This window comes from Neolamprologus multifasciatus, chromosome 20 (genome assembly GCF_963576455.1).
Source record: "Neolamprologus multifasciatus chromosome 20, fNeoMul1.2, whole genome shotgun sequence".
Taxonomy (NCBI): Eukaryota; Metazoa; Chordata; class Actinopteri; order Cichliformes; family Cichlidae; genus Neolamprologus; species Neolamprologus multifasciatus.
Window position 1 is genome coordinate 29,004,187 of NC_140458.1, and position 18,802 is coordinate 29,022,988.

Here is an 18,802-nt window from a genome sequence, read left to right on the forward strand (position 1 = left end):
ATTGTTGCGCTATACAGTTATGATATGCCCCTTACTATGTTGTACTATATATATATATATATGTGTGTGTGTGTGTGTATATATATATATATATATATATATATATATATATATATATATATATATATATATATATATATATATGCCTAGAGTATGTTTAACTTTTCATTTAAAATTCGTGATGTGGGCCACAAATGCAGTGTAGACAGGCGGAAGTGAATCCACTATTGTCAAGTGAACACATGTTATTATTCTGTCATTATCATGTCCTCTGTCAAGGAGCTGAACACAGCTTCATTCGGGTCTGTCTGGAACACTACAAAGGTCCCGTTGCATGTCGGGTACAATATTCCTTAAGCGTCTAATGCGCATGCTCAACAGTAAAAACTCCATTATTTTTTGCTCGGAATTTGTGAGAAAAAAAAAAACAGTGGGCAACTGTGAACTGGGGATTACATGGGCCGTTATGGTTGTGGGAATATACCTGAAGGCTCCACGGTTTAGCAGAAGAGAAAGCAAAGCAACGGCCGGATAGCTGCAGACCGGGAGCGGGACAGCCTTCAGTCTTGTCGGGACACTCCACAATCAAGTAAATTTCAGTCAGTTAGCTGACTGGCTAGCTAGCCTAGCTGGTTGCAGCGTTAGCTCCGAGATCCCAGGCGCAGTAAAATGAAGCGTTATTGCCCTTTGTTTTTAAGTCGGACTGGCAGACGTTGTATGAATGCTGAGAGCTGAATGCGCACACCGCTACGGGAATTGGATTACACAGTGACTTATTTTGCGCTCATTTATTAAAGTATCAGCCGTTTTCAAAACATTATCTGGCTAGCCCGTTTGCTAGCCAGCTAACTCTTGATTCTCCCGCGAGCCAGAAAAGCCAAGACTCCAAAACTTCGCCAACACAGAGCCTGACGCAGAGAAAAGGTTGGTAGGACCTGCTAATATTGACGTTAGCTAACGGATATCAATAAGTAAAGTGTGATGTAGGTATCCGATTTATAAGAGTTTTTTTTCACAACGCGGTATTGTGCATGGGTCGTGTGTTGGTACTGCAGCTAACGGGCAAGAGTTTTGTATTGGAGTGTTTTGTGCGCCTGACAGCTGTCACGACAACACAGTACAAAGTAGGGTAGCTTGCTAGCTTAGCTGTTAGCCTGGACGCTAGCTGCCGTGTATGAGCCGTGTACTTTGTGGGATGTTTTTTTTCATACTTTACGCTATTTATGATACAAAATTAAGAAAAAAAAGGATACTTCAGTTCAGAGCTATATTAATTGCTCTTTCATGTGCCAGCGTGTTCGCTTCGGAGTTGGTTGTTGCAGCTGCTTATACTGTCGCTAAACACTGAGTAAACTACGGGCCTAGGCAAACACACCCTTCTACTTCAAAGCAGCCAGAGCTTACTCCGAAGTTCTTCTGGGGAAGACTAATACATCTGATGTCGTCGTTTTTCAAACACGCTTAGATCATATCAGTTACAGAATAGGTTTGTTGCACGATGTCTTTACCGCGGGGGTCGCTGCCAGATTACATAATCCACCTCCACCTTTCTTTGCAGGCTCTCCACCTTCACCCACATCCCTACTCTGATGTGAACTGAACTAATAAATCTGCAGAAGTCATCCTTCAAGAGAGGGATCTGCCTCATAGCTGAAGAAAGTCGAGGTGTTTGGGCAAGTCAGGTTTTACTGGCAGTGTGCTTCTAACCCACCAGCATGTACACTGGACAGTGGATACTCTAGCCAAAACAGATCCTGGCTTCCCAAAGATGACAAGGTATGCAACTTTCTTTTTGTTTGTCTTGGTATTACTTTTACATTGATAATAAACCAAAAAATATTCTTTTGCTGTGGTCACTCCCCCTTTTCAACATGTTTACATCACATTCATTCTCTAGGGGCTTGTATTATCTTCATCACAGACATAAGAAAAGAAACTGCTGGGTACTTTCCCAGAACTTTTCGACACACAGATGACAGCTAAAAAGTAAAGGAAATGATGCTGAATTAGTAGAGTGGAATTAATTTGCAGTGCTTCCCATGTTCATGCTGCTTACTTTAGTTCAGATCTTGGCTGATTTCATCACCACGCATAGGGTACATTTTGTAATGTTGGATATCCGACATTGATATGTGATGTTGTGTAATAAGCTGAATGTGACCTTAACATTAAGTATGCAGGTTGCTTGAAATAAAACATTAATGATTGCAAAATCTTTACTGCAGAAAGAGTCACTCATCTTTTGTGTGTTTACTTTTTTCAGTGACTCACTCAGGCTTAGTGAACTTCCCTGATACATGCACAATATACAGTTAAATGAGGAAAGCTCTTTCAGAAGAGAAGAGCAAAATTTATTGTAGCATAAGCATGAAAAATTGAACTATTTTTCTGGTTGGACTCCAACAAGTCCCAGATGAAAGGGATGGGGATGAGTAAGCATCTGGTTCATGGAGGCTTTAGTATAGACGCCCTTGACAACCCGTATAATGTAGAGATAGCAGGATGAGGGGGGAGGATAGATGGCTTGAAACCCAAAGTAGATGCTGAGACTAAACAACTGTTTCCCCACTATAAGAGTATTTAGCATTGGATTTTTTCTTTGTGCTTAAGTAAAGTTGTGCAGTAGGGGATACCACAACGGTTAAAATTTCCTTAGCAGCACAGTCCCTGGGTTCACTCTCGACAGGCTGAACTGTTACTACATGATGCCTTCATGTTACCCCCCTCCTTATGTTAAAAGACAAGATGTGTTAACACTTCCTGCTTTTCAAGGTGCTGGCAGGCTACAAAATGATGGGAGGCAGTGATACTGTCAGTGGGGACAAGGATGGGGTCCACACCACTGCAATACACGTCCCCATCGGCTGGCAGAGGAGAGTGGAAGGAGGGCAGGTACTCTATGTCAGGTACGTTGGTTCCACACACATGAACTTGCTGATTTTTAATAGTTGGGAAACAGGTTTTGAAAGCACACCACTGAATAATTGTTACACAATGTATTCTTGAAAAATGACAGTACTGGTTTTGTAAACATATTTTGGGGGATGTTACCTGGCAGGATGACTGCGGTTTTGGAATAGTTTTTTCAAGTTTGTTTCTAGCTATAGACAACAATGAAGACAAGAAAATGTTTTATGCACTTTTAGGCAGTGCAAAGTGAGTAAAATTAAATGTGTTAATTATAATGTTCTGTTTATTCTGGTGAGCACTTATTCTGGTTCTATTTATTCTTATTCTGGTGGTTTTAAATACTCATCTTTTCAAACATACTAGGTCTTAGTGGGGGCTCAAAAGCAACTGACAGATTTAGGCTTTTTATATATATTATGTTGTTTCTACCAAAGAGAAACACATTTTTTTCTTTGTTATCAGTCATTCATCCTGAAGATCACCTAAAGACTTCTTAGATTTACTGCAGGTGTGCTCCACTTCACACTTGCCCTCTTCTTTTGCTGTGAAAGGATTCCCTTTGCCTTAAAATACTGGGCAGCTGAGGCAGAGAAAAAAGTATTTCCATTTGGATAACAATATTTTTGTTGAGCAGCGGTTTGGATCATGCTTGAATTTAGGACATAAAAATGTGACATTGTAAATATGAAATTTGTATTACTCATTTTTAGCCACTGAGTTGGAAAGAAACTTGGCTGAAATTAACTGTTCATTTTAATGTTAGCCATAACCTGCATTACTAACTAGTAACCTATCTAATGCCAGACACCCCAGCCCTGGAGCAAGACTCTGAAACTTTGCTTTTTATTAAATATACCCTGATTGAGACTTAACACTTCACAGGAGATTGTGCTATATGTTGCCAATTCTCCATGGAATATTTTTTAATTATTGGGCCAGTCTGTGCATTTTACAGGTGTAGAAGCACCACAGGAGTGGATTTGTGTCCTTCAGACTCTGGTATGGGTCAGCATGTGTTGCAAATGACACTAGTGGTTTCTCTCATTGAACTGGATTGAATCAAACCTTTTATTATAATTATCTTCTGCACATTTGTACAGTCAGCAGGGAAACTTTTACTCCTTGACTGGGAGTCTCAAGCATGTAGCTCTCCTGCCCTTCTCCATTAGCTCCCCATGGTTCTAACCAGGAAAAAAACACAAACTGCATGAATGTTATGATGGAATTGAAAAATGCACAAGTAGTTTATGTTTATCAGCTGACACGTTACTCCTAGTTTTGCTGAACCTCACTACCAGTGGCTAGTATGGATGTAGACCCATAAATGTCTGGTCTCCCATAAGTTGTTCATGAATGACTTTGTTGATATTAAAGGTTGGCAAAGGCTTTCCTAGAATGAACAGTATACATGTCTCTGCTCTGAGAGCTGCAGCTTTAGCTTGAGCTCAAATTGATTTGGCTCAGTTGCTCCATAATGCTGCCTACAAATGATTCTTGAAAGGAAAAGTTCCTTCTGTGGCTGCTATGCCTTGCGATTATGTGTCACGCTCAATTTTCTTCTGGCCTTGAACAACTCCTGTCATACATCATTGTCCACCCCTTTACACCCTACGCATAGTTGCATTTTTCTGACAATTTGCACTGGCTGGTGTTAGGTTCAGAGCCAGGGCAGAGTTTGTGCTTTAACTGTGTCTCATTTGTTACAGTTTCTCTCTGCCTTCTTCCTGTAGTCCCAGTGGCACAACCCTGTCCAATCTGGAAGAGGTCAAGACCTATCTGATGACTGATGGCACCTGCAAATGTGGCCTCGAGTGTCCTCTCATCATCAACAAGGTGTTGTCAGTCTGTCAGTTTGTTTGTGCTGTTGATTTGTGTGTTTCTAGTAAGGTTTGGCAATACACAACAGAGTTTTAGATTCAGTAAGCTCTGTGGTGTTAATCTCACTCTCATTCTTGTGTCACAAATATACTTGTGGACCACAGCTAAGCAGCTGTTGTACATTTTTCCTAGTTGGCATGGAGAATACTTATAGGAAGCATGTCTAGTTAGATTTGTCTGTTCAAGTAGTCACAACAAATTGATTGGGACACAGATGTCTGCACAGGGCCTCGCTTTCACCCTCTGATAACAAAATTTACGTCATCCTGACCAAAGCTGAACCTCACATACTTAAGGGAAGCAAAAACGTCTGTGTAACAGTTGCATAAAAGTACAGAGAAAATCTATTTACATATTCTCCATAAAGTTTTGTCTGAATTCGTTCTAATCCTCCTTTTTGCTGTTGTGCAGGTTTTCAACTTCACAGTGGGTGTGAAGGTGGAACAGCACAGCCAGCCACTGGGCAAAGCAGAGCAGGACATGACCAAACTCTGTAATCATCGCAGGAAAGTGGTGGCAATGGCTGCCCTGTGTCGGAGTATGCAGGCTTCACAGCTGCCCTTTGCCAGCTTTCATCATCCAGGTAACCAAGGTGAGCAATGACATGCAGTAGGTTTGAGACATGGTACTCATTTATCAGTTTGCTCTTAGATAATATCTAATAAAAAAAAGAAACATTTGAGTGATACTTTTTTTTCTTAATTTCTACATATTTCCTTAAAAAGAAAAGCTGAAAATCAGAAAAGGCTGGGTTTTAATTTTTCTTTGAATAAAGTCTCTATGGACGATGTTGACAGGTTCCCCTCACAGCCTTTAATGTTGACAGTGTTGTGTGCACAGCAGTAACATCAGGTAAAGGACTTTGCACACATTTCTACGTGAGAATACACGATCAGTATTACCATGATCGTAGAACCAATTAAAAATGAAATTTCATTTATGAAATTAAGAGGCTGTTATTAATAAAGTGTCTTCAAGTCAGCCTTCAAATCCAGTTCCTTCTAGCTCACCATTCTACTCTCTTGCACTCTGTTTCGATTAGTAGAATATCAGAGAAACTCTAACAGAATCCACAATGTTTCGATGCAATTTATTACACTTTAAGCCACAGCCTTACACACTTAATTTTGCATCCATATTTTGGATCACATGTGTTTGACTGTGGGAGTGGGTTTGGCCATCTGCATGAGTAGCCAGTGACTGCCGGAAATCCTGTGGGAGCCGGTGGGTGTGGTTTGAAAGGAAATTTGTTTCTTGTAGATCTGCATTTGTGTTGTTGAATGCAGCAGCTGTCAGCCACACAGAATTCGAACTGCTGTAGTATTGATGTCCTTTCATCCTAAGAACAGAAGAGATTCAGGAAAACGATGATTTCCAGTTCTGGCGTGCTTTGTTTCCTCCACTTTATTGTATCTTATTTCCACCCAAAAACTGTTTGTATTTTTGGTAAAAATCAGTGTTGAGACACAGCTCTCTTCAATTCTGTTAAAAATTTGGGTAAAATATGAATTATTTCAATGGGCAGAGCTGCTCTGACTCAAGTCATGTGAACTGGATATTTTAGTATGGTGTTATTAGTGTTAACACTCCTTGTATACACGACAAGTCAGAGAGCCACATGGGGTGGTGAGGAGCAACTGTTGAACCAGGCCTTTCCTATGCACTCTGTGCAGTTATATTCCTTCATTAATGCACATCTGTGCATAATTCTCTCATTTTGGTTGGTTAGATAACTGCTCGCTTTTCTCTAGATTATTATTCATTTTAATTGGTTTTGGGATATTCTTGTATTGTAGAGCTTGGCCTCCATTCTGATTATTCAGCAACCATTGGATAACAAAAGTAAAAGGTTCTTCTGCACATATTAGTTATAATTTCAACGTTTGATTTTTAGAAAAAAACAAACAAATTTCACACCATTTACCTCAATTACTAACCTCAATTACTTTAACAACAAATGTATCGAAAAACCTAAATAAATTTTACAATACTTTTTTAAGCAATTAAATTGCACAAAATTGACAGATGTAAAAAATTTACAAATTAAAAGTCATGCAAATTTATATATTTTTTTGTCAGACTGTTCAATAAACATTCCTTAAAAATGAATTTTCTGGCAATTATATCACAGTTCAGACATTAAAGGGACAAGAAATTATGGCAGACTTGTCTTGCACAATAATTACTCTGTAAACCATTTAGCGGTCTCGGGAAAATTGAGTAACAAGCTGTATTTTTTGTTCCCACTTCCAGAGATGAGCAATCGGGTGGACGGTCGTGATACAAAGGGCGAATCCACAGAGCGTGAAGAAGAGGACCGTGTCATTTTCTGTCCCAAACTCCATCCAGTCCCAGCTCGACCCCAGAACAACCTTCACCCAAACCCCTGCACCAGTCCTAAATCCTCTCACCATTTTATTTATCCTTACAATGGCTCCTCCTCTGTCCTTCACCCAGCCACAAACTCTCACTATCCACTAGATGCTTTGAGAAGACTTCACCATCCTGCTTTCTCAGCATCTTCCAGTTCTTCCTCCAGCTCATTTCCAGCATACAGCACCCCCCAGAGGTCACCCCGTACTCCCACTCCTCAAAGCAACAGTCAAAGTCAAAGAACACCTAAAACCCCAGAGACTCCTGTTTCTCCTCGGCTAGGACTCCTCTCTTCACCTCCCCCCTCGTCCCCTGTTACCCTTGGTGGAGGAGGAAGAGGAACACAGACTCACCCTCATCATCCTCATGTTGTAATTGTGGGAGGTTCTACCCCACCCTCCCTCTCTCCCTCTGTCCATAACTTGTCTATGTCTCCACACCAGCGCTCCTGCCACCCATCAGCTTCTCCATCCTCTCTTTCTGAGCAGGGAGGAGGCTTACCAGCAGCAGGAGGAACGCTGATGGGAAATAACTTGCCTCAGAGGAGGAAATCCACCTCTTCCTCTCCACACTCCCCACTTTCCAGTGGCTCCCCAAACCCCAGCCCCCAGCTTCCCAAATACAAGCTGGAAGACATCTTGGAGCAGTTCAAGAACTCAGGCAATAGCAGCACTAATAATCACCACCTCCTAAACCCTAATAATCCCTCCTTACTGACCAACCAAAGCAGTAGTAACCCTCATGGTCTTTCCTCAAAGTCCTCAAAGACTCCAACCTCCACTGCAGGATCACAAGTGTTTGGGTTGAACTCTGCAGGGCCCTCTAGTTTACCTCTGGGGCCATATCTGAACCACCACCATAGCCATCAGGGCAAGCTGCCACATCCAGCTTCTTTCCCTGCAAGTAGCCTCCTCTCTGCAGCTGCCAAGGCTCAGCTGGCTAACCAGATAACCCAGGGCCAGAGGTCAAATGTGGCCAGCAATGCAGTGAGCTTGGCCTCTTCTCTGGAGGTCCTGAAAGAGGCACAGCAGCAACAGGCATCAAAGGTAACAAACAGCACTTTACATAACAGCCACTCTCCCTCCTCCATTGCTTCTTCTAGGCTTCCCCATCCCTCCCTTGCAGCAGCCTCCACTGTTTTCTTTCCTCCATCCCACTCTCTGGTCCAGTCCCTGGCTTCCTCCTCGTCCCATCTGCCACAATCAGCAGAGCGTAACACATCGTATAGGAAGCGGCAGCGTCGATCTCCCACAGTCCTCAGCATGCTAACAGACACCAAGCAGCTCTGTAATGGGCTGCGGAAGACCCCACCAGAAGATGCTGTTTCTGCTACAGTTATCAATCTTTCCTCCTCGTCCACTTCATTCCTCTCCTCCTCCTCGCATTCTTCCTCTACCTCAGCTGTGCAGAATCAGAATGCCATCATGTTGGATAACCATCATCAACTCCTCTCTGGGCAGATGCCCAGGTTCCCTGCTCCTCGACAGACGGCACAACTTTCCAGGCCTCTGCGCCCAAATGAGGCCCTGGACTTCACTACAGGACCGACACCCACAGCCACCCCTCTTGGCTTGGATCCTCCAACCCAGCCTTTGTCTGCCCTGTTACACCTGCTCAGTTTGCAGAATGCGCAGGCCACAGTCTCAGCATCCAGCTCTGCCTTAGCTCAGTCTGGATCTGTGTCTGTTGAAGGAGGTGGACACACTAATAAACAGAGCCCCAAGCAGTCACCTTCATCTCCAACCCATCAGTCTAATGTCAGGGACTCGCCGACTCGGTCACCTTGCCGAACAGATAACACTAATTCTCCCCCATTGAGTCCACAGCCACTTTCTCCTCCTCCCCCCTCCTCTCAGTTCACATCAGCGCAGTCTCATCTTCATCGTCAGTCCACTAAGTCAACTCCTCTTCAAAAAGATTCTTCGTGCACAGTGTTACCAAACTCAGATTTCCACAACAGCAGCAGCCCATCTCAGCAGACACCCCCATCTCCCTTTGGCAAGCATCAACGAACCGATAATCACATTCCTTCAGTAGATCCTGCTTCCCAGTCATCTTTACAGGTTGCCTCACCTCAGGGCACTGTCACAAGAGAGATTATTAGTAAGAACGAACCTACGTCAGTGGACCTTAGTCATTCTCAAGGCAGTGTTCCTGTAGGGGTATCCACTTCCCCAAAGCCTCTAGATCTTAGCAACCATGTCCTGGCCATTCTCGCAGCATCTTCTAATGTTCCCCAAGGGAGGGCAACTCTTCCAGCCATACCTCTGATGTTGAGACGTCTTCCCCAGGAATCAACTGCAGGTGAGGATGTTATTCATGGTTTTAGTTTTACAAGTACAGCCTAAACTTGTAATTTTTATTGAATTAATTTGGTTGTCTACACATATAGACATCAGATTTGTTTTTGTCATTCTTATTTTTAATGTGAGTTGTATTTGTAGCTGAATTCCCCCTTTAAATGGGCTTTACAGATTATTCTACACTAGATAATAAATACACAAATAAGGGAGCATCACAGTAAAACATGCCGGTTAAACTTCAGGGATATCAATCTGTCCAGTTAAGAAGTGGCAACCATTGTGAAAAGAAAATGGCACCAGTGGCAGGTCTGCCAGTTGTAGTGTTCTCTGGTGGTCCTGCTAAAGGATGGTAGGGACCTCATGCTTCTAGAGTCTCTTCCTGATAGTCTGTGGGGCACTGGACTTGGTCCTTTTGTTCCTCCCTTGGTTTATGCTGTCTAACTGGAGAGATTGATATCCCTAAATTTTAACTGCTTGGTTATACTGTGATAAACAAATGGTTCCTTATTTTTTTGAGCAATATATGTCAAGAACAAGGGGTGCATTATTTTTTTCTTGTTGCTCTGAATCAGAGTTCTAACTGATGCATACCATCCAGCACGAGATCCATATAAAAATGTGTTGAATGATTAATCACTTTAAACAGATTTAAATAATTGCTGTTTTTACCACAGGAACGGAGGAGTCTGAATTTGGGGACCCAAAGATCTCCACATTGACCAAACCTCCAGCCACCAGTCCCGGGCTCACTAGCTCCTCTCGTCAAGGAGAGAATCACAGTCCTCCTAACCCTTCAGCTGTAGGTGACTCAGCCACTCCTTTAAGTCTGGCAGAGGCCTTTTCCATTCATGAACCAAGAGCAGCTGCTCCAGCTGCTGTCGTCTACAGGAGGAGTACCATCTGTCCTGGACCCCACAGTCCTGGCTTCATTGCCCCTAGGGGGCCTTTGGTTGGGAGGACAACATGCACAAGTACCTCCTGCCAGTGTTGCACCGCAGCCACCACATAATCTGTCAGACCAGCAGTCAGAGCAGCAACAGCAGCAGTTACTGATAACACAGCAAGAAGATGCACAGCAGCAACACCAAGACCAACAACAAAAGCAACTGCAGATTAACAACAATCATCTGTTTCCCTTGTTGCCCCTGTTGAGTGGTGCCCAAGGGGAGTTCCCTCTGAACCTTTTAGGGCTGCTGAATCCACTTCCAGCCCCAGCGTCAGCCCCTTCTGCAGTGCAGGAGGCTGATTTGACAGAAAAACCCAACCTTCACGCTCTGCTAATGGCCTCCTTGTTGCAACAGCAGGCTTCCTTGTTACCTCTATCTGCGCTGGGTCAGTTGAGCCAGGTCAGCTTAGAAGTTCCTATCCAGCAGTCACAGCAGATCTCTACTACATTAGAGGGCCTCAGTCTGGATAAGACCTCTGGCCTGCTGGACCCATCAACCCTAACTGGGCCAGGGCTCTTGGAGGTCACTCAGGCCTCCTTCCTATTCCTGCAGGAGCTGAAGGGCTCTATCCAAGCCTTCAGTCTCTACTCATTCCCGCCACTCTTCCTCCTCCCTCTGCAGCCTTCCTGCCCCTCAGCCCTGCCTTGCTCACTGCTGCCCTGAGCTCTGCTGAGCTCCACCCACCTCCCAATACCCAATTAGCTCCTGCACAGCAAACCCAACATAGCCAACCTCAGGTACGCTCCCGATTTCCTATAGCTCTTTCCTCTGAGGTCATCCTAGTTTCCTTGGAAAAAACTAAACTCATTTCCTTAACTCCTCCATTGTTTTTTTACTGCATTAGTTTCCCAAATTTCTTTCCTTTTTTGCTACTCTGCTTTATAATTAAACCCTCACACTTTACAATTGGTTCGGTTACAGTCTTTCTGTTTTAATGTACCCATTGGCATGTGGCATGAAAGGATAGTTTTTCATCCTGTTTATAGTTCAAATATATGAACATAGAAAAAACACTCAACAGTAACTAAAAGAAGAAAAGCAGTAATGATGATAATGATGATGATGATAATGTGTGAGAAAGAGTGGGGAGGTGTTCCTTTCAGCCTTTGCAAAAATGCAATGTCTGCATTCTCCAAAACTTTTTTTGTTTAGTTTTTTTTTATATACTGAAATACTAAGTTAATATATGTGAAGAATTTATTTATGTCTCCTGGTTTTTTCAGCCATACCTTATTTATTTTATAATTCATTGTCTGAAACTCCAAACCTTTATATTCACTTCAGGTACCCACAGATGCTGGTGTTGACACGCTCATACCCGTATCTCTTCAAAGCAAGGACAACCCCATCCTCCAACAGTTACTCCCCACTTTGCTGAACCCTGCTATTTTAGGTGAGTTCGCACACACCCTGTATTATACGTCTTTCTCATTGTTTTAGGAATAAATATTATTTGCCTTTCAGTGTTAAACTTTAAACTCTGCAGGGACTCTGTTGCAGTATTTTTTTATACACTGTGTATTAGTGTATTTTTTGCTTTATAGGAGATCTTCCTGGCCTCACAGGCCTCCATAACATTGTGGGGATTGGAGCAGGTTCCATTCTTCTACCACCAGTCCAGGCCTCTGCTTTGGGGATGCCACTGCTACAGGGCCATGATGGAGCAATCAACTTACTCAACAACATACAGGTACATACCTAGCATGAAGTCTGGAGAACACAGCATTTTTATCTTTTCTTTACTGTACATACTAGTGTTAAGGATTTGCTGTTTTCCATAATAACCTTCCTCTAGCTGCAAACACCATGTTGCATTTGTTAAGAAAATCCTAAGTGGGTGAATGTGAATGCATATGTGCTACACAAAATAATGTGCCACAATTTGAGAAATGGTGTTTCCTAGATTCACTAAAAAATGTTGTTGTTTTTTTCTTTTCTTCAGTGAACTATGGTGTCCAAAATGTTAAGACACTAACTTTTCTCTGGGAATGACTGTAATGTTTCAGTTATAGCAGCTGCAGATTATATCCGCTGCAACATCTGTGTCATAAAGCTTCACTTTTGAGGATTGTGTTGTTTTCTATAAAATTTGAGTTCTTCTCATATTGCATCAGTACTTTACAGATGTTATCATTTATTTTAAAAAAGCCCTGTTGTGTTTTGATCTGGAAGCGTGTAAAATAGTTTTTTTGGGGGGGGGGGGGGGGGTTTGTAAGTGAAAAATTAAATCCATGTGAAAAATTAAATCCACGCTCAGACAAGTGTTACATTATACTGACTGAATTCAGTATCATCAGATGTTGAAAGATTTAGATTTGTTTTTCCTCCTGGATGCTTTAAGAAAATCTAAAGACAATTTAAAGTTGAATGTTCATATATAAATGGAGGATTATATAATTTTGGGCAATTTTGCAACAAAGAGAAAACACATTTTTAATTCTCTAATACTTTCTGGATCTTTGAAAGTTACTTAACATATCTTTTTCTTTTTGCTCCGCCAGCTGAACCTTGCTCCAGCCTCAGAGGGAGAGAAGCCAGTATCCTTGCAGGAAGCGCAAAGCCCTGCCCCACAGGAAGACATACCAGCTAATCAAATCACTCCTGAAGTGATCCCAAGTCCTGTTCCAGCTCTAGCTCCAGCTCCTGCCCAAGAATCCACTCCAGCCTCTCAGCGAGGATCTGAGGGCAGATCTGTCATTGATCCTTATACTTCTTTCATGGACACGATTTATACCTCTTTTCTTCAAGTCAGTGCTAAAGAGCAGGAAGATGGGGCCCATTTGGGGCCATCTGACCCCACTTCACCCTTCTGTGCCTTACCTCCAGTTTCTTTTCCTGTGGAGCACCATACACCGTCCACAACTGTCCCAACTCTGCCACAGGCAAGTGCCCCAGTTTCCCTTAGCCCACGGCGGGCTTGTTCCCTACGCAACCCAGACTTATCCCGACTTAGTCTGGAAGCAGCAGCCCATTCTCCAGCCCAAGGGACACCCAAACCCACTGAAGATGGGTCTGTGTCCCCCTTACAAAGGAAACCAGTTATGGTAGAGGGACATACTCACCCAGAACCTCCTCTTCCACCTATATACTTGGAGGAGGCCAAGACAGACTGTGCTGGGCCTGCTGCATCTATGTGCCCTTATGTAGATCCAGGTGTGGATAGGCAGGGGCATCTTCCCCAAGTAGGGTATCTCAGTCCTGGGGATGGATGCAATAGTAGGCCCACTGAAGAGACGACTGGGACATTGCTGCACTCTGAACAGGGAATGGTGAGTGCCCGAGTCTTCTGTTTCCTTTATACTCAAAGGCAAAAATGTTTTTGCTTCTTTTAGACACCAGAATGTGGACTTTTAACAATGGTTGGTTATAGACTTTTGATTAATTTAAGTAGCTGAAATTTAAAACAATGATGCATGATTTAATCATAATAACCTTGTAACATGATTTCTGGTTACACAAAGGACCAAGCAGGAGCAGCGGCTGGAGCCAGAAGAGGAAGGAAAAGGAAACAAACGTAAGACTCCTTTTAAGATGGTTAATTTCTCAGTTGTACTCGATACAGAAAGTTGCCTGGATAATTCAATTTCCAGTAAAAATCTGAGTGTCTCCCACATGCAGTTCTATAATAAACTGTCCTGTCAGGTGTATTTGGCATACTGCAGTGCATACTAATGCGTTTCTTACTTTATCAGGCTTCAGAATGTGTTAGAAGACTTCAGAGACGTGGATGCTACAGCACTAGAGGAAACCAAGGCTACAGTAAGATTTGTCTCCCTCTTGATGACTTATGGATTTATTGTTCTTTAGCAGGAGGGCTGGTTGTTGTTTACCTCTCACCAGTTCTATTCAAATGTTCTTAGTCAGACTCTTTGCAGTCTTAAAGAACGGCCTTGTTTTCCCCCAGCTGTTGGTATTTGCTGTTGTTACCTTTCCACAGTTTGATGACTATATTATGACTATATGTGACTTGCATTTTAACACACTTTGAGGTTAACATGCATGGCTTCTGGTGAAAATCCATCAACAGCTGTTGAGTTGGCAGCACTGAGACATGTACTTGTTAAAACAGTCTGTAGGGAAACCTGAAACCAGGTAACAAGTGGGTCCAGAGGCCTAATCAGACCCAAGTATAAACAAGCTCTTATATTTTTATTTCTTCTCTGAGTACTGCAGAAAAAAAGTAATAGATTTCCTGTTTACTGATCCTATCTTAGACATTTGATCTCACAAACTGATCTCCACGAAGATTAAATCATTTACTTTGAAGTGAGATTTAACTTCAATAGAGTTGATGGTGACAGTGTTCGTTTCCAGCCTTACACACATCATTTGTGTGCAAGGCTGGAAACACAAACAATCTTTTGACACCTCAAATAAAACTTAATCATACACTATATCTTTCCTTGCCTAACATCTGTATACTGTGGAATAGGCACTCAAAACCACACAGAAGAAATGGCATAAAAGTAAATCATGTATTCAGTTTTGTTTTGTTAGGTGAAGAATGGAAGAGAGGCACTATAATATGAGTGAATACAAAATGTAATAAAGTAAAACTATATAATGAGTAAAGAACCATTGATCGATAAGCATTCATCACAGAGTCATGGTACCCAGGGCTGTTCAAAATAACAATATATCGGATGACGATATAAAAATCTTTCATATTACGCTATCGTTTGTTTCGTGGTGTTGCAAAACAAACTGTTTACGGCAATATTTTTTCATCGTTTTGATGGTCACTGTAGTGGCTATATTAATTTCGTCAAGTTCTCTTTTTCTCTTATATTTAATATAACCACACTACGGACAGACAGGCAACTGTTTTTATGCGTTGTCGTTAGCAACAACAGTAAAACCATCACGTGGCTCCGCCGTCCTCTTGTTTATTTTCCACATAAACCTTTCACAATAAAGCTCAAGATCCTGTTGAGACTTTTCAATATAAACTGAATTATACGTGAAACAGTATGCAAAGTGTTTTCGGATGAGAAACAACAAAGAGCCGTCAGGTGCTAAAAAATAAACCTTAGACTCAAACGTTAGAACAGGCTTTTCCCCGCAGCACGCCGTGTAATAAATACTCACAAAGAAAATGGCGGCCTTTACGACTTATGTCTAAAAATGTATAGTTTCATGCATCGGTTAAAACATTCGACTCCAGGTACATGACGCCCAGCTAAAAACACTTTACGTAAGTTGAGCTGCCCGAGATTCACAGACTTTACAGAAAATTTTACATTTTTGTGATTTATATCGTTGTCGGAACGATAGATGTGTTAAATCGGGATATGAGATTTTGGTCATATCACACAGACCTAATGGTACCATTAAAATCCTTTGACTCCTCTCAAAGCTGCTAGCATGGGTGTAAAGAACAATGAAGCTAATATAATGCTATTTGACATCTTCATAGCATCAGATAGGTGGTGTGCAGTGAATCCAAGTATATAAATTTTTTCATCCTTGAAGTGTAGAAATACCACATTAAATACAATGCGGCACAAGAAATGCCACTAACAACCAGCATTTAAGAAAAATATTCAACACTCTTGGGTGTTAGACCCTTTCAATGATATCACATTATGTCATATAATATCAGATAATATAATGTCATGTTCTTCATTAACTGATTGAGTTGTTGATAACTGTAGAAACTGAAACTTTGATATTTTTTTTTCTGAATATTTGTAAAAAGAGAGCTCTTAAAGTCGTGATTTTCCAACAAGACATGAGGGGGGCTTGGGTTGTGCAAGCTTGATGTGCAGGATCAGTGTAAAGGATTTGCTGAAGGAAGCGGTTTCTGTTTGGTGCTGTGAGTCTTCTCAATGATTGTGCAGTTCTGACTGCAGTGCAAAGTCATTCCACCACTGGCAGCTGCAAAGACATGAGCCTGATGTGACTCTTCTCTCACACTCTCTCTCGTTCCAGACAGCACTGCTGAAGCCTGAGAGGTCAGTGCGCGGCAGGCGGCGACGAGGCGCCAGGTCTCAAAGGCAGTGATTGGTGGAGGGTGCCATCATTCAGAGCTGTTCACCAATGAAAGGCAACCAGATGCCTCTGTATACCCCTCCATCTCTCCAACCTCATCACTACTGTTTTAGACCTTAAAAAAAAAAATCAACTGCACTAATATGATGCTGTCATGTCAACCATTGTTATGGCAACCACTATGAACAGATAGGAGAAAGATCTAGTCTGAGTTTATTTCAAAAGGTGAAAAACATGAAGAGAGATTTTGTGGATACTTTTTTCACTTGTGTTTTCTCTTAGGTCACAAAATAATGGTTGCGTTACATTGTGAACAATGATCTGTCAATTAGGTTGGTGTTAGAATTATATTAATGAGAAAACATGAAAATAACAAACGAGTAATGTTTTCTTCTCATCAGTGTGTTACTGTGAGTCAGGACGAAGCCCATCTACTTGAACTATGCTCTCTGTTGAAAGTGTGTCTGTACACGTGTGGATGAGTGTGTCCTTGTGTGTGTCTCTGTGTGTGTGTGTGTGTGTGTGTTGGACAACAGTGCTGTTGCTGAGCCCCCCACTGTCAGGACGTTTTTCATTTCAGTGAGACTTTCTTTTTAGTAAGATGAACGTCTCTTTGTGCTTGTATTTTAGAGAAATGTTCCAGGTTTTCAGACGGTGCTGAAAGAGACTACAAGAAGGAAAAAAACTTGACTTTCAAAGTATGATATAACCTTTATGTGGGATAAACCAAGGAACTAGTGTGGTTTACTCAATCAGGTTTCTTAGGTAGTTTATATCAGTGGCTGATTACAAACAGGAAAGTTTTTCATTGAATATAATTTCACATATCATGTGAGATGTATTGGTTTCCATGTTAAACCAACAGAAAACGTTAATTTGAAGTTGTTTTGTACAACCTTGAATCATTTTGCAATGCTCCAGGGTTCCCAGTGACTCTAACCATACTGATGTTTGTAAAAATTGCAAAACCGGCAACAAATCTAGTGCAACTCATGAAACTCACGAGTGCCGTTTGTCATAATTTGGCAACCCATTTACATTTCAGATGCTGGGTTACTTGACGCTGTGAAGAATTACATGTAGCTCTGGTGACTTACATGGGATGAGACCCAGCCAAGAGATAAGTCTATTTAAAAAAAATAAAGAGGCTTAATTTTGAAGTTAAACAGGAACCAGGTGTTTACAGAAAGTACTGTATGTCCTTTTGATTGGATGAATGGATGGCTGGAATACTTACAACACAGAGAGCGATAATGTCTTATGTGGATCTGTTGAGTCCCTGTGTTACTGTGGATTTGGAGTGATATCCTTGCTCTGTCTCCCCCGTCACTGTTTGAACTCTCCTCCACACACTGCCCTGCCCCTGAGAGTACTGGCATCTCTAGCTGTATTTAAAATAAAATAACAAAAAAAGAATAAAGAAAAGTGAAAAAGAAAGCAGATTATGCAATTTCTACACTTGGAGATTTGTACATATGTACAGTTAATGTGTTTTATTTTGATTTTATATTGTTAGAGAAAGATGAGAGAAAACAATGAATTGTGAATTTTTTCTGGGAATTGTAATTAAGTATTTTTCTCATTCTACCCCTTGCTTTCAATACTTATGTTAAAAAAGACGATTAAATTGTGGACTGTAGCTTTCTTTTTTTATATGGGAGTCGTTTTTTATTTAATATTAAACTATTTACAAAAAATACATGTACCTTGTGCTGATTTTTGTTTTGAATATTTGAATATGATATGATACGTGTTTAAATATTCCTTCAGGTTGCACACACAGTCCTGCCCTCGTTATAGAGAGAAATCAAAATCTTTTGCTGAATTTTTTGGAAACACTTTCTTAATATCCTTTAAAAAGTTATAGAGATAGATAGATGTAACATAAACATAGAAAAAATATATATACATAAGTAACATACGTGACTACTCTAAAAGAAAAACCACAGTTCGATTTCAGTCAGTTTTCACAAAACCAGAACCTTGCAAATAGCTCATATAGATGGTTCCTGTGTTTCTGCAGACAGGCCATATTTTATAATACTAAAACAGCCTAACTCCATAGTAGTTGTATTTTCAGTGTTAATTACAGGTTTCTGACATTCAATGTGCTGTCTGGACATATTGCTGCATCACCCTGGCCTGTAATGCCACTTTAAGCTGAAGCTTAATCATCCCTTAATCAATAATCTCTCTTCCCCAAATCGTTTCATATGGCTTTCCAAGCAGTACAGTCATTCCTTGGATGAGAGCCAACGACTATTTGTGATGTATATGAGAACAAAGTTATTCCTGGATCCTCTGTTCAGATGTGACGCCTCACCTTGGGCCTTGGTGATGCTGAGGCTGTGGGTACCACTTTAAAGAGGCGGATGCAGACCACGCCCTTCCTCGGATTAC

At 41.5% G+C, this 18,802-nt stretch overlaps 1 protein-coding gene across 1 annotated transcript; it reads left to right on the plus strand.

Annotated features, from left to right (window-relative positions):
* Positions 1 to 295: 295 nt before the first annotated feature.
* Positions 296 to 18,101, plus strand: mbd6 (methyl-CpG binding domain protein 6). Its single transcript, XM_085145770.1, is given in 16 exon segments — positions 296 to 924; positions 1,559 to 1,776; positions 2,773 to 2,906; positions 4,641 to 4,743; positions 5,200 to 5,380; positions 7,042 to 9,399; positions 9,402 to 9,459; positions 10,131 to 10,302; positions 10,304 to 10,937; positions 10,940 to 11,148; positions 11,696 to 11,804; positions 11,956 to 12,101; positions 12,913 to 13,680; positions 13,873 to 13,925; positions 14,104 to 14,170; positions 16,343 to 18,101. Coding segments are annotated over 14 exon segments (5,046 nt in total). The 5' UTR covers positions 296 to 924; positions 1,559 to 1,776; positions 2,773 to 2,790; the 3' UTR covers positions 16,415 to 18,101.
* Positions 18,102 to 18,802: the final 701 nt, after the last annotated feature.